Source organism: Eleutherodactylus coqui, chromosome 2 (assembly GCF_035609145.1).
Source record: "Eleutherodactylus coqui strain aEleCoq1 chromosome 2, aEleCoq1.hap1, whole genome shotgun sequence".
Taxonomy (NCBI): domain Eukaryota; kingdom Metazoa; phylum Chordata; class Amphibia; order Anura; family Eleutherodactylidae; genus Eleutherodactylus; species Eleutherodactylus coqui.
The window spans coordinates 6894264-6910538 of record NC_089838.1 but is presented as its reverse complement, the minus strand read 5'-3'; the positions used below and the strand labels follow the sequence as shown (position 1 = coordinate 6910538).

The 16275-nt window shown below is 49.3% G+C and overlaps 1 protein-coding gene across 1 annotated transcript; it reads left to right on the top strand.

Moving 5' to 3' along the window:
• Positions 1-1984: 1984 nt before the first annotated feature.
• Positions 1985-4884, top strand: LOC136610996 (E3 ubiquitin/ISG15 ligase TRIM25-like). Its single transcript, XM_066590230.1, has one exon. It carries the CDS (start codon positions 1991-1993, stop codon positions 3653-3655), a length of 1665 nt encoding a protein of 554 aa, XP_066446327.1. The 5' UTR covers positions 1985-1990; the 3' UTR covers positions 3656-4884.
• The last annotated feature ends 11391 nt before the right edge of the window (positions 4885-16275 follow it).

Genomic DNA, 16275 nt, shown 5'->3' with positions numbered 1-16275 from the left:
AGCAGCACTTTTCCTGTGTCACTTGTCTATGTACCGTCCTTGGACACAGAAGATGTTGTACATCTGAGAAACCCTGTTTCTCCATTTCTTCTAAGCCTAGAGCTTAGCTCTGATGTCAGCTGCTACCCTGTTGGCTGATAGTCAGCTTCAATCTCACTGGTGCAGAGCCCTAGGGCGGGAAAGCAACAACACAACACTCCCGGAAGTGATGCCAGGTAACGGGCGCCTGAAGCAGGAGCGGAGGAGCTAACCGGGAGCAGGGGACACCGGAGCGGCGCAGGAGCTGGCGCCGCCAGGAGGCCGAGGGAGCGGCCAATCAGCGGGCAGAAGTGGAGGAGCAGGTCCCGGAGTGACAGGAGCACAGAGAGCACGGCCGTCAGGAGAGAGGGCCTGCTGCTTTTTAAAAAAAATGAAACGCTCGCACTCTCTCTACATCCAGTATTATACTCCAGAGCTGCACTCACTATTCTGCTGGTGGAGTCACTGTGTACACACGTTACATATCCTGTACTAATCCTGAGTTTGCTTTCTGATGTATTGTCAACGGGCTGCAGCAGCCTGTGACGTCCTGTAAATAGGCTAGTACAGCCTATAAACATTATAGAGGACTCGGAGCTGTCAGCAGGGAGAGGTATGAGCTGGTTTATTACTTTTCAGTAATAAACGCCGAAACGTTTTTTTTTCAATAGGCCCCCCCGTTCGGCGCGAGACAAACCCGATGCAGGGATAAAAAAAAAAAACGGGTAGTACTTACCGAATCCCCGCGCTCCGGTGACTTCTCACTTACCTTGCGAAGATGGCCGCCGGGATCTTCACCCACGGTGGACCGCAGGTCTTCTGTGCGTTCCATTGCCGATTCCAGCCTCCTGATTGGCTGGAATCGGCACGTGACGGGGCAGAGCTATGAGGAGCAGCTCTCCAGCACGAGCGCCCCATTCAACACAGAGAAGACCGGACTGCGCAAGCGCGTCTAATCGGGAGATTAGACGCTGAAAATCAGACGGCACCATGGAGACGAGGACGCTAGCAACGGAACAGGTAAGTGTATAACTTCTGTATGGCTCATAATTAATGCACAATGTACATTACAAAGTGCATTAATATGGCCATACAGAAGTGTATAACCCCACTTTGTTTCGCGGGACAACCCCTTTAAGTTAGAGTCACATCTGCGTTCGAGGTCCATTTTGGAGCCTCCACCACACATCCGCTCAATTGTACCTAAAAAAATGTAGCGTTATCACCGCTGGTAAACTGAAGAGCAATGGTGACACATCGGGCCGTCTGTCATGTTTGGTTTTCTGTTCCTATGATGGCACAGAGGAGGATAAATGTTTGGCTCAGATGTAAACCTGGCCTTGTGCTGTGCTGATAATGTATTCATATATTTAGGTTCCTGGTTTCACCCAAGAACTCCCCCCCCCCCCTCCCCCCGCCGGCTGGCAGGATGCCGATTGTCTAACTGGCAGACACAAATGTGATATGCAAAATCTCTGGGCTGTAAATGGGGCCAGAATCGTGCCGCAGCATCTTATATAACGCCCCTGCTCCCCGCAATAAATGTCAATCAATGTGATCATAAAATGCTGATAACGTATTTTCACTCCCGTTTCTTTGCCAAGTTTTCTCCATGATTCACGAACCTCTCAGACTGTCGATTTCTTCATGAATTTCAATCCTGGCGAATCTATTGTCTTATCACTACTGTTTTTTCCAATATATTTCTATTGAATTTCTGTTAAAAAAAAATAAGAGAAGAACAGCTAAGACTTTACTGCAAGTAACAACCCAACGCTTTATATGTGACCACAATGTAGCCCTAAATACACAGCCGAAAGAATCTATCATTATGACAACTGTCCATTAAGAGGTTAATAGTGACTGATCTTGTGCCGTGTAGCCCCGCCTTGTAGTAAACAGAAGAAAACCCGCCCATAGGTCTATGTGCATCAGGAAGTAATAGTTTCTTTTCTCTCTTCCTCTATCAGCCATGGCGTCTGCTGCTGTGAGAGACGAGCTGCTCTGCTCCATCTGTCTGAGCACTTATACCGATCCTGTAATGCTGAGATGTGGACACAACTTCTGCCGGGTCTGTATTCATCAGGTGCTGGATACACAGGGAAAGTCTGGAGTTTATTCCTGTCCTGAATGCAGACAAAGGTCTCAGAAGCGGCCGGCACTGATGAGGAACTTGGCTCTGCGTAACATCGTGGAGAGCTTCCTGATTACTCCGACACAGACGGAAGCCGGGATTTTCTGCACTTACTGTGTGGACTTTCCTGTACCGGCTGCTAAATCCTGTCTGCACTGTGAAGCTTCTCTGTGCGAGAAACACCTGAGAGTTCACAGCAAGTCAGCAGAACACGTCTTATCTGAGCCCAGAGCCAACCTGGAGAACAGGAAATGTTCTGTCCATAAGAAGATCCTAGAATATTACTGCACTGAGGACGCCGCTTGTATCTGTGTGACCTGCAGTCTGGCCGGAGAACATCAGGGTCATCGGTTGGAGATGCTGGATGAGGCCTCTGAGAAGAAAAAGGAGAGACTGAGAAATGTTCTCCAGAAACTGACCATAAGGAGGGAGGAGACTGAGGAAAGAGTCCGGAGTCTGGAGGAGCGCAGGAGGAAAGCTCAAGAAGAAGCAGCTGGAGAAGCAGAGAGAGTGACTGCCCTGTGTAGAGACATCAGGAGACGGCTGGACAACCTGGAGAAGAGGGCCCTGAGCGAGATCTCCAGGCAGGAGAAGGAAGAGTCACTCTTATCCTCTACTCTGATCCAGAAGCTGGAAATACAGAAGGACAAGCTGTCCAAGAAGATGAGACACATGGAGGAGCTGTGTAACATGACTGATTCACTGACTGTCTTACAGGAACCAGACACCGGGGACTTGTGTGATCCTGAGGAGGAGGGAGGCAATGAGGACACAATGGAACATGATGGAGGTGATGGGGACACAAGGGGACATGATGAAGGTCATGAGGACACAGGGGGACATGATAAACCGCTCCATGATTTAGATGGTCCAGATGTGGCTGTGATCTCAGACACATTACACACATTAGATGACATAATAAGAGGTATAAGGAGGGGGATCTATGCGGAGGGTCCTGTAGACATATTACTGGATGTAAGCACGGCTGGTAATAAAATCCATATATCAGACAACCGGAAAACTGCAACAGGGACACAAGAGAACCAGAAGCGTCCAGAAACAGCAGAGAGATTCCAGTATAATCAGGTGATGAGCAGCCAGAGATTCTCCTCAGGACAACATTACTGGGATGTAGAAATCAGGAGATCAGGTTACTGGAGGGTGGGAATGTGTTACCCCAGTATAGACAGGAGGAGGCGCCAGTCATACTTGGGAGATAATAACAAGTCTTGGTGTTTGAGGAGATTTAATAATCAATATTCAGTGATACATGACAGGGAAGAGATCCCATTACCTGACAATTTCACTAGTAATAGATTCAGGATCTGTCTGGATTATGAGGACGGGCGGCTGTCCTTTTATGAGCTGTGTGACCCCATTAGACACTTACACACCATCGCTGCCTCCTTCTCCGAGCCCCTTCATGCTGCATTAGGGGTGGGTAACAGTATTATAACTATATTGGAGGGGGCAACAACTGGGAGAAATCATAATAGAAACTGACTATAGACAGGTAACTGAAACACACATTTGATTGGTAGATAAGACAGCCAATGGGATGAAGAGGTGGGGCTACAGGTGATAGCTGTCCTTATGAGTAAATCACATGGTGGAGGATCTGCTGTGCGGGTACCTGATGCCTGTTTTCTGGGTGTGATCCCTGTGTCTCCTTATGGATAATTCTCCATGTATCGTTGCTATTTTTCCCAATGATGTCTGATCTACTACATCGCATGTACCAAGTCTCCCATTTTCCAAGGATTATCCTCCAAAAGAGAGCGCTAAGTGGGTGAAGTCCATGAAAATCTACATACGGACAGGCTCACACAAGCATAGTTTCATTGTGTATTATGTGATTGTTCGCAGCAAGAAAAACCAAGCAATCTTGTAGATATACCGTTTAATGGCTAACAAAAATACATGATGTTAATGTGAGCTTCTGACTTAATCAGAGTCCTTCATCAAAGCAAAAGGAAATAGATCTGAAGAGGCATGCATATTTATACACACATACTTATGGCAACGCACAGACATGGATGTGAATAATATGCACTTAAAAGAGTAGTCACTGATAAGGGAGTAAAGGTTTTATGGTCCCTGAATTAGTGTTGGGGGGTCACCAGGCCAGCAGTCTTATCTGTGCTATAGATTTCTCATACTTCCCACTTACGCATAAACCCTCTGGAATAATTTAACCCTCTATTACGCATGCGATGTCCACACGCATAATACACTGTGAATAGAGTCACTGAACGTACACTGATTTTCATTGACCCACTTCCACTATCTTTTTTTGTTTTTGTTTTTTGCATATAATATGCATGTAATAAAGAATGCAGCATGTTGTATTTTACAATGTACGGTAGTACGCCTCAGAGAGCGCTATTGTTCTCTATGGGCCAATAATAAACACTGTACATACGCAATTACATTGTATATGCGCAGCTTTATACACAACGTTGCTAAGCGGGAAATAAAAAAAAAGAAATGAAACCAGGAAGACTGCGCATGACAGCGTGCGTGAGATACACTGTCATGCGCAGTGCAAAATTGCTGCCATACACGGCAATTCGCCTGCTCACACAGTGGTAAAATGCTGCATTATACTCGTATGAGTCCGGCCTACAGGTGGCATCCTGATATGTTTGTGGGGTTCCCGGTTAGATTAGGTTGGGTTTACATGTTGTGAATGATGAAACATTGGAGATGTGAATAAACATTTCTGCTTCTAATTTGCCTTGTTTAATTAACGTTCAATACAAATAACGCTCCACAAACATGGAGATCGCTGTGCGCCTCTTGTCTGTGGAGTCCTCAGTCGGATTTGTTATGGTGACAAGGTGGCTTGTGACATTCTACTGAAAGGGAAACACTGAAGTTAGGCTATCTGCACACGGACGGGTCGGATTCCACTTGTGGAATCCCACAGCAGAATCTGGCCGTGGCAGTGGCGTCTGCGTGTACTTGCCTTTCTTTTTCTTCATCTGTACTGTGTATAATCCGCGCAGCTCACCGTTAGACATGCACAGTACAGATTTTTTTTTTTTTTTTAAATGCTGCTTTTCCACCTCATTGCCTAGCGATGAAACAGAATCAGCGGCGATACGGAATCCACGACCTTTCCACACTGATAATTGCAGAAGGGCTGTGGATCGGACGGCTTCCATTGACTTGGTATGGAAGGTATTTGATGCGGAATCCGGAGGCAGACACCCACTCTGGATTCCACTATGTAAATCCGTCCGTGTACAGGTGGTCTTATGTTGATGTTTTACTGCTTGTAACATGTAACTTCTTGTGACTGTGGAGTCCAATCCCTACTGAATTACATCATCCCAAATGTTTGTATTCACCCTAAAGTACACCTGTCACTACCTTCAGTCCAGGGAGCTGTTATCAATACTCACCGTGTGCTCCGCTCCAGCGCTGCATCCCTGCGAAGTTGGTGAGTGCATATAGTGTGACTCTTCAGCCGGCTCTGTGCTCACGCTTTCCCAGAGGATGAAAAGAAGAATGCTTACAGAGTGGGCTAAAAAGAGTCACTGTGAGCGCACAACCTTTGCTGAGACTCAGAGCTGGAATAAGGCGCCCGGTGAGTATCAAACACAACTTTCCAGACTCCCCATTTTCTCTCCTTTGAGCCCAGTAATGTCGTTTATGAGGCTGAAAGGTGATGATGGATTCCTGTTAGGTCTGGCAGACGTGGGCATCGTTCTCTGAATCTGTGATTGCCTTTTTCCCCTCGTCATCCTGACAGCATACACATGGAGGATGTCCACTGGACCCCTGTTGGGACAGGAAGCGGAAAAACATACAAAAGGCACCTCCCGCCACCGGCTCACCAGTGTCTTCCTGTCCCTACAGGACAGTCCAAGCGGAAGCCTCCAGGTGTATGCTGGAGGCAGGAAAAAAGAAAAGGAAACTCCTATGCAGCCTGTCCGCCCGTGGGGGGACGACTCTCTGGTCGGGCTGGCAGAGCTTGCGCGGGTGAGACCCTACGTGGGGACCCTCACCCGCAGGATCCCAAAAAAACCAGCACCACGTTCCCTGCGGGGAACTCTTCCCCAGTGCGCTGCCCAGTGGGGTTGTCGCACTGGGAAGATACAGCCCGGTACCTGCAGGGCTTGGAAGCCGCCCTCCGGACATCAGGCGCCCGCTCCGGACATCAGGACCCGGGCTCCGTTACCCTGGCTGCTAGAGATACAGGGGGAAGGGTCCTCCGTCGGCAGCAGCGGCTGAGCAGGTATGCCAGCGAGGGGGGGGGGGGGGGGGGAGAGCGCGCGGCGCGGGCCGACTGACGCGCTCCATCTGACATCCCCGGACATCAATGCGTCCTCCTCAGAGCCCCGACGCAGAGTGTATCCCCCGGGTCCGGCGCGGCGGCATGACGTCAGCACAGCCGCGTCACGGGGGGGCGGGGCCTCGAGGAAAAAGGCGCAGGATATTCCCCACATGTCTTCGGTCTGCACCTAAGTAAAGATGTCGGCCAGAGAAGACGCGGAGAGCAGCCTGCTGGTGAGTAGACCTCCGGGGGTCTCACACCAGGGGTAAGGAAGGGATCAGGTGCTGGAAAACCCCCCCTTTTTGCTGTCTCCGTCTCTTAGGACAGAGAAGCACAAAAGGGCAGAGAGGCCAAGAAGCGTGTGCGCAAGTGCCCAGTCTGCCTGCGGCGACTGGACGAGGGACACACCAAACCCTTATGCGCAGACTGCACAGAGAAAGTGGTCCGTGAGGAAGGCCCCTCGGGCATATCGGACATCCGAGCTATGATCCGCGAGGAGATCGAGGCCTCTCTCTCGTCTCTTTCCGTTCCGCCCCCCACGAAAAGGGTAAGGCGGTCACGGATAGAAGAATCAGACTCTGAGGAAGGGTTCTTAGAAGATTCCCCCTCAGAATCCATACCGCCCATGGAAGACACGAGGAAGTACTTCTTCGCATCGGCGGATCTGGGGCAGCTACTAACAGCGGTCCGTCACACCATGCAGGTAGAGGAACAGACGCCGCAGCAGCCATCCTTCCAGGATACCCTGTTCCGGGGACTCATACCGCAGCCCAAGCCATCATTCTCGGTCAATGATATCCTAAAACAACTTATCTTGACCGAGTGGAAACAGGCAGAACATAAGTTTTTCCTGTCTAAGGAGTTTAAAGATCGTATGGTCTTCACCCCGGAAGACATTGAGTTCCTGGACACCGTCCCAAAAGTGGATTTGGCGGTCGCCAGGGTCTCAAAGAAGGCTGCCCTCCCCTTTGAGGACATCTCCCAATTGCGGGACCCACTGGATTCACGAGTGGATTCGGCAATGAAGAGGGCCTGGGAGTCGGCGGCCCTCACCATGAAAACCAACATTACGGCCACGTCGGTAGCGAGATCCATGACGGTCTGGTTAGACCAACTCCAGGCACTGGTCTCGCAAAGGGGTTCGAGGGAAGATATCTCCAACTGCCTTCCCCTCCTCCAACAGGCCACCGGCTTCCTGGCGGACGCCTCGATGGAGTCAGTAAGGTTCGGGGCCCGTTCGGCGGCACTTTCAAACACAGCCAGGAGGGCCGTCTGGGTAAAAGCCTGGACAGGGGACAATGCCTCAAAGAACAGGCTTTGCTCCTTGCCCTTCCAAGGACACCGCATCTTCGGACCTTCCCTGGATACACTCCTGGAGAAGGCTTCAGACAAAAGTCAGGGACTACCAGCAGAGAGACCCGTCAAGCGGCCTTCCTCCTCCTACCCTCCTCCCTTTGTTCCCCCGAGAACATACAGGGGGAAGGGGAAAACCGGACGCTGATCTTACCCCAAAGGCGGAAAGGGTGAGAATCCGCCCATCGGGATCCGGCAGGTGGGGGGCAGACTTAGGGGGTTCGCCAATAAATGGAGCGAAATAACCTCCAATCCCTGGGCCCTACGCCTGGTCTCAGAGGGCTATAGAATTGAGTTTTCCGCCCCCCCCTCCCCGGAGGTTCGTGGTTACCCCCTGCCAGTCACCCGCGTCGGCCCGGGCCCTCCAGTCGGGGGTACGGGACCTACTATCCCTGGGGGCCATTATCCCGGTTCCCGCAGAAGAACGGTTCAAAGGGTGCTACTCCCCCTTGTTTCTTATTAAGAAGCCTAACGGGGCCTACAGAATTATAATCAACCTGAAATACCTGAATAAATCTATAACATACCGAAGATTTAAAATGGAATCAGTAAGATCGGCGATCCCCCTAATCGCACCAGATAGCGTCATGGCCACGGTGGACTTAAAAGACGCCTATTATCATATTCCCATACACTCAGACTCCCAACAGTTTCTTCGATTCGCCCTGGTGACAGAAGGGTCAGTCTCGCATTACCAATTCACATGCCTGCCGTTCGGGATTTCCTCCGCACCTCGGGTATTCTCCAAACTAGTATTGGAGATGGTAGCAGCACTAAGGACGGACAAAGTACTAATTGTCCCATACCTCGACGATTTCCTGCTTATAGCAGGATCATCTTCGGAACTCCAGCACCGGGTCAACCTCACCCTCCACCTGTTCGAGTCGCTAGGTTGGATCATTAACTTCGACAAATCCAGTCTTCAGCCCGAACAAAGGAAAAAGTTCCTGGGGGTTATCTTGGACTCACACCACCAGTGCTCTTCCCTCCCGCTAGAAAAGCAAAAAACGATCCAAGACGAAAGCCGGGCACTTTCGTTAGCCTCCCAAGTCTCCCTTAGGAGAGGCATGAGGGTCCTCGGTCTCATGACAGCCTGTATTGGAGTAGTCCCGTGGGCCCAGTTACATGGTAGAACTCTCCAGGACTTTATCCTGAGCAACTGGGACAAATCACCAGCTTCCCTGGATCAGGAAGTCACCCTTACTCATAAAGTAAGGTCCTCCTTGGGGTGGTGGACGTCTATCTCCAACCTCGCCAGGTCCACAAGTTGGGACCCGGCATCCCCAGTATCCATCTTCACTGACGCGAGCGCAACTGGCTGGGGGGCCCACTTAGGCTGTCACTATGTCCAGGGGGGCTGGAACCAGAAAGAAGCCACTCAATCCTCCAATTACAAGGAGCTTTGCGCGGTCTGGAGGGCCATCCGTGACCTCGAGACAGAGATCGGGGGTAGACCCATTAAGATATTTTCGGATAACATAACAACTGTGTCCCTCATTCGCCACCAGGGAGCCACGCGGAACCCCCGACTACAAGACCTGGCGGCGAAAGTGCTCGGGTGGATAGAGCAGCGGATGCCTTCCGTTTCAGCGTTCCACGTAAGGGGCCCAGAGAATGCCATGGCAGACTACCTCAGCCGCAGGAGGATAGACCCTGGGGAGTGGGCGCTACATCCAGAGGCATTCCAATTGATTACGGAAAGATGGGGGACTCCAAAGGTGGACTTGTTTGCCTCTCGGGAGAACAACAAGTGTCCCCGATTCTTTTCCAGGGGGGCAGACAGGGGCTCCCTGGGAATAGACGCACTATCCCAAGCGTGGGAATGGGACCTGACATACGCCTTCCCACCTATCCCCCTGATCCCTCGGGTTCTAAAGAAGATCCAGGGGTCCCCGGGCTCCGTTATCCTGATGGCCCCGTTCTGGCCCAAGAGACCTTGGTTCCCGCTCCTGGCCGCTCTATCAACACAGGAGCCCCTACATCTGCCGTGGAGAGATGACCTCCTACAACAGGGTCCCCTGATTTGCCCAAAAGCCCGACAGTTCAGACTAGCGGCCTGAAAGCTGTGCGGGTAAAATACCTGAACCAGGGCCTATCAGGGAGGGTGACCACCACCTTATGTGAGAGCCTCAAAGAGTCCACCAGGAACATATACACCAGGGTGTGGGACGCCTTCTCTAGGTGGTTGGGGCACAGTATTCACGACCTCCAACAACCAGACATTAATAAGATTCTAGAGTTCCTTCAGGATGGTCTGGACATGGGCCTAAAACCTGGTACCCTTAAGGTCCAGGTGGCTGCCCTAGGAGCCTTCTTTGACTTCCCTTTAGGCGACCATAGGCTAGTCAAAAAATACCTTAAAGGAGCAGTCAGACTCCACCCCTTTATAAGAAGAACCATGCCCCCATGCGACCTGAATCTTGTATTACAGGCCCTTTGCGCACACTCCTTCGAGCCCCTGGAAGAACTCTCAGTTAAGACCCTCTCATATAAGGTTGCCTTCCTAGTGGCCATTACATCCGCCAGGCGGATCGGGGAAATCCAAGCCCTCTCTATAAAAACCCCATATATGACCATCTTCCCGGACAAGATAGAGTTTAGGCCCGACCCCTTCTTTCAACCGAAAGTCCTCACGGACTTTCACAGAGAGCAAAGAATAGTACTTCCCTCCTTCTGCCAGGAACCCCGTAACACTACGGAACAGAGGTTCCATAACCTAGACGTGAGACGAGCAGTTCTGAAGTACTTAGAGGTCTCACATACCTTTAGGAAATCTAATAACCTGTTTATTCAATTTCAGGGTCCACGCAGAGGAGGGGCCGCTACTAAGGACTCCCTAGCGCAGTGGGTCAGGAGGGCCATAGAAGAGGCATACAGATCCCAAGGGATCCCACTCCCGGGCGAAGTTAGAGCCCATTCTACTAGGGCGGTCGCCTGTTCCTGGGCGGAGAGAGCCCAGGCGACAACCGACCAGATCTGCCGAGCCGCCACATGGTCAAGCACCCATACCTTTGTAAAACACTATCGTCTGGACGTGGGGGCCAGCCGGGACACGGCCTTTGGGCGGAAAGTTCTGCAGGCAGTGGTCCCTCCCTAAAGCCCTTGGTTGTTGGTATTCCTCCATGTGTATGCTGTCAGGATGACGAGGGGAAGACAGGAATTAGGTTTACCTGTTAATTCCTTTTCTTGAAGTCATCCTGACAGCATAGGGGCTTTTCCCTCCCTTCAGTTATTCTTCTCTACGTGAAGTAACGTATTGTACTATGGTTTCGGTATTAAAAATGAGTGATTTAAGCAAAGCCGGGTCACTGTAGTTATTTGGTACACACTGGTGAGCCGGTGGCGGGAGGTGCCTTTTGTATGTTTTTCCGCTTCCTGTCCCAACAGGGGTCCAGTGGACATCCTCCATGTGTATGCTGTCAGGATGACTTCAAGAAAAGGAATTAACAGGTAAACCTAATTCCTGTGTTTTCCAGCACATTCATGGTTAAATTGGTCTACCTCTCCCACCCAGCTGCAGATTCTTTGTCATCTCTTCACCATTATATAGAGGCCTCAGACCTGACAGCCTCTGCTGCAGTGTTGTTGTAGGAGTCCTCTCATGTATGCACGTGTCGCAGCTGCTCCTGTTGGAGAATGTGAAAGATAATTTGGCCAAAGGGTGCATTCGAAAGGCCGCCTCCCTGTCCGGCGCCGGGTTTTTCTTTGTGAAGAAGAAGGATGGTTCATTGTGTCCCTGTTTAACTACCAAGGGCTCAATTCTATCATGGTGAAAAACAAATACCCATTGCTGTTGATTTCTGAGCTGTTCGATCGTCTGCGGGGTGCTCCGCTTTTTCACTAAAATCGACTTGAGGGGTGCGTATAATCTGATTCGCATTCGCCAGGGGGATGAGTGGAAGACTGTCTTCAATACTCAAGATGGCTACTATGAATATTTGGCTACTATGACATTTTCCGTGACCTTCTCCATGTATGTGTCATGGAGTATTTGGACGCCATATTTATATTCTCCACAGATACACAATTGCATCAGAGGCAGGTGCACACAGTTCTGCAGTGATTAAGAGAGAATCACTTATTTGCTATGATTGATAAGTGTGAATTTGAGTGCGACTCACTTTCCGTTTTGGAATATATTGTCTTCAAACATGGTTTGGAGATGGACCCAGAGAAGGTGTCGGCTGTGTTGAATTGTCCCCACCTTTCAGGACTCAGTATGATCCAACGATTATTACAGTCAATTTATTCCACATTTTTCCTCCCTGGCGGCTCCTATTTCCACTCTCACATAAAAAAGAGCAGATACCAAACAATGGCCTCAGGAGGCAGAGTCCACCTTTTGAGGCGCTTAAATCAGCCTTCTCTTCCGCTTCTGTGTTGCACCGACCAGATGGCTAGAGGCAGTTTTTTCAGCAGAGCCGAATTACTCAAAAGGAGACCGAGAGTTGCTGGCTCATTTTGTCCTTTTGCCCAGCTTGCCTACCGCCGGTCAGCTGGCCGCAAGATTTATCGAACATATTTTTTACCTTCATGGCTTTCCCAAGCACATTGTGTCGGACAGGAGGGTACAATTTACCTCCAAGTTTTGGCGAGTTCTCTGTAAACTGGTAAACGTAACTGTGTTTTTTTGCTCGGCGTACCATCAACAGTCCAATGGGCAGGTGGAACGGGTGAATCAAATTCTTACTGGGTATCTTCTCCACTTTACTAACGCCCATCAGAACGATTGGGTGAGCATTTTGCCTTGGGCTGAGTTTTCATACAACCAGCATGTAAGTGACTCCACCAAAACATCTCCCTTTTTTTTGTCTACGGGCAATAGCACAGGATTCCCTTACCAATCTTCACCATTTCGGAGGTGCCAGGTGCGGCCATGTCGGCACAGTATTTTGCCAGGGTATCGTAGGAGACCAACGTGAATCTGGAAAGATCAGTTGCTGCCATGAAAAGGTTCGCTGATCGCAGGCATGGTCCCTCACTGCAGTTTGCACTGGGGGGTAAAGTGTGGCTTTCCTCCAAACACATCATATTGAAGATACCATTTTGTAAGCTCACTCCACACTTTTTGGTTCCTTTTGAGGTTCTAGGGAGGATTCATTCTATTTTTTACAAACTAAGACTTACCCCCTCCCTCCGCATCCCCAACTCCTTTCATGTCTCTCTGCTCAAACCCTTGATACTTAATAGGTTTTCTAAACAATCGAGACCAGTGTCCGCTCAGATTCAGTCTGAGGACACCTTTTGAGGTTAAATATTCTTGATGTCAAGAGGCTTAGGAATAAAACCTATTTTCTTGTGGCTTGGAAGTGTTATGGGCCAGAGGAGAGGTCATTGAAGCCCTCTGAGAACATCAATGCTCCTCGGCTCATTTGAAAATTCCTGCAGAGAACCGGCAGGAGGGGAGGAGACCTTAGAGAGGGTAGTACTGTTAGGTCTGGCAGATGTGGGCATCGTTCTCTGAATCTGTGATTGCATTTTTTTCAGCACAGCTATGGTTAAATTGGTTCTGCCTCTTCCACCCAGCTGCAGACTGTCATTTTTTCACCATTATATAGAGGCCTCAGACCTGACAGCCTCTGCTGCAGTGTTGGTGTCCTCTCATGTATGCATGTGTCGCAGCTGCTCCTGTTGTTCCTGTGTCTGCAGTTGGTGCTTGGTCTTCTGTTTGCTCAGTACTTCCAGCTTGGTCCTAAACTTGCTCACTTCTTGTTTCTGCAAACGGTGTGGTGTTATCCAACTTCCTGGCGACCAGTCTTGACAGGGTTAATCAGCGCCTTGGTTCCCGCGCTCGGCAGCCTTGTCAAGGCGAATTCTCTGCTGTTTATAGGCAGGGACTTTCCATCTCCTACTTCCAGGGTAAGCCTAGATCCTCTGGTCATCTTTGCATGCCATTCCTACAGCGGTGAGCAGAGTCAGCTGTCTGCCTTGCTGGTCTGATCCATCTACTGGTTGGGCGACACAGCGGATCCACATTAAATCCCTAACAGTTCCCTTTTACCTGACTGTGGGGGTAGATCAAGAAAGTCAGAATATTACTACAGAACCATCCCGTGTAGAACGCTTCTGGTCTGAACATAACAGGAGACTTAGTGTAACTGTAATGTCTAGTGATTGGTGGGATCTCAGCAGTTATACCTCCGGTAATCCAAACTTTTAACTTTTCTGATATGTCAAAAGTTTTTAAAAAGCTCAGTGTCACAATCAGGCCTCGTTTACATGAGCGCTGTTTTAGCACAAAATTGCGGCTATTAGAAACAATGATTTCCTATAGAAGCGTTCACATGAGGGAATTTTGGACGTGCTAAATTCTCGCACCAATCGAAGATAGGATACGCGACTGCAAAGCTCGCATGTAAGGTCCGTGGTGCGAGAAAAGATAGGACCTGACCTATCTTTGCTGCGTGCTTTACAAAGACTTCTATGGGAGCTGGATACCATGCACCTCCGATCATGTGAACAGGCAGTTTCACAGCTAATTAAAATAGCTGGAAATCACCCATTCACGCGATCTTTAGTGCAGTATAGCTGCAATCTTTTCACGCACCTATGCTGCGCTAAAACAGCGCTCGTCTGAACAAGGCCTCAGGTGGTGGTTCGGAGCCTCTCGTTGTGACCAATACAGGCCAGTAGTATGGTCAGGGGGAAGATAGAGTTCAGTATATGGGTGGTATCGGGTGCGGTGCAAGGAGTAGATAGGTAGCATAGTCAGGGGAAGCCAGAGGTCGGTACACAAGCAGTATGGAGGAGCAGGCATGTGGTGGAGCTTGACTACAGGCTTGGGAGCACAATAACTATGCATACCCTATATAACCTGGTCTAGCACCTCCCATCCTTGCAATCAGGGAAACAGAGTAGGGTAATCAAGGAAATGGACTGGATAAGAGCTAGGAACAAGGGACAAGAACAAGGGTTAGCAGGGGAGCTTGTTAGAGGGCTGGATAACTCAACAGGTAGAGCTGCCACCCGGAACACAGGAGCTCCTGGGTTTGAGCCCTGACACACAGTTACACTTTCACCTTTACTATTATCTAATTCTTTTTCCATATTAGGGTGATATATAACTAATCAGAATGTCAGTAAATAGAACCCATTCTGTGAAATTCCCTTATTGTGGTATCTGGTAATCCAGAGATTCTGATAATCCGGCCCTTGTTTCCAGCACGGAACCAGAAGACGGAGCAGTGAAGTGACAGCAACAGACAATGTATTAGCATTTTACCTTCCTTGAGCTTCTCTACCAGTGAGTTTTATAAAGTTTTCTAAGTCACTTCAATAACTCAGAACATCTGATAATCCAGCATCAGAGTTTGTTAATGTCGGACTAAAGAAATGTAATTGCATATATTTTTTTCATCTTTAGCAGTTTGTGAAATTAGGTTAATTACTGCTTGTCTCTTGTGTACTTTTGTTATAATGACCCAATCACATGAAATGTGCCTTACTGTTTTCACTAGTTTGTATCATTTTGGGGACGCCAGATCTGTGTAGTTAACTGCTGGGCATTTTGAGGGTTAATAAAAATGTATCTACATATAACTGATGGTCTTGTTAGTGCAAACAAAACTATATGCATCTGGGGTCCAAATTCTCACCAAAGGGACAAAAGCTTTCAATAATGACAAGTTCATAAGCAAGCGGATTTACTACCCGCGTGATGACAAAGGGACCCACGTAAGGCAGCGCCAGTTTCAAAGACGAATCCTTCAATTTGAGATTTCTAGAAGACAAATATACCTTCTGTCGCATCCTGTAAGGTTCAGATACTGACAGACTCCTCCCACTACGCAACTGCGTACGAGCGCCCGTTGCTTCCAGGTTCTTCTGTACTTCTTTCCATACCCCCTGCAGTGCATCTGTGGCGACATCAGCTGCAGGACAGACAGATCGAGTAGAAATAGCTGTAAGGAAGCGGGGATGCTGACCATATAAGCACAGGAATGGAGATACCCCAGTGGAGGAACAAGTACGGTTGCTTAGTGCAAATTCTGCCAAGGACAGGAATTCTGCTCACTGAGCCTTTTCGCTAGCAAACAACCGTAAATATTGCACTATATCCTGGTTCTTCTGCTCCGTCTGATCATTAGTTTGCTGGTGGAAGGCTGATGAGAAGGAAAGCGACGTTCCCAGGTTTCTACAGAAGGCTCGCCAGAATTGTGCATAAAACTGAACCCCGCGATCAGATACGATGTTCTCGGGAACCCCATGTAGACGAATGATTTCTTTTACAAAAATCTTGGAAAACTCTATTGCAGAAGGTAGCTTCTTTAACGCCACGAAAGGTGCCATTTTTGAGAAACGGTCTACCACAACTAGGATAGTGGTGAACTTCTGAGACTCAGGTAGATCGGTGATAAAATCTATTGATAAATGCGACCACGAACGAAAAGGCACCGGTAACGGTCTCAGCCTCCTGTCAGCTTTGACCGCCAATTCCATCGCATCATTGAGTGTCACGGGAGCGGGATGAGAAAGGAGTAGATCTCTG

Bases quoted from the DNA above. Each gene is read 5' to 3' on its own strand.
- LOC136610996 (XM_066590230.1), top strand. From the start codon at position 1,991: ATGGCGTCTGCTGCTGTGAGAGACGAGCTGCTCTGCTCCATCTGTCTG.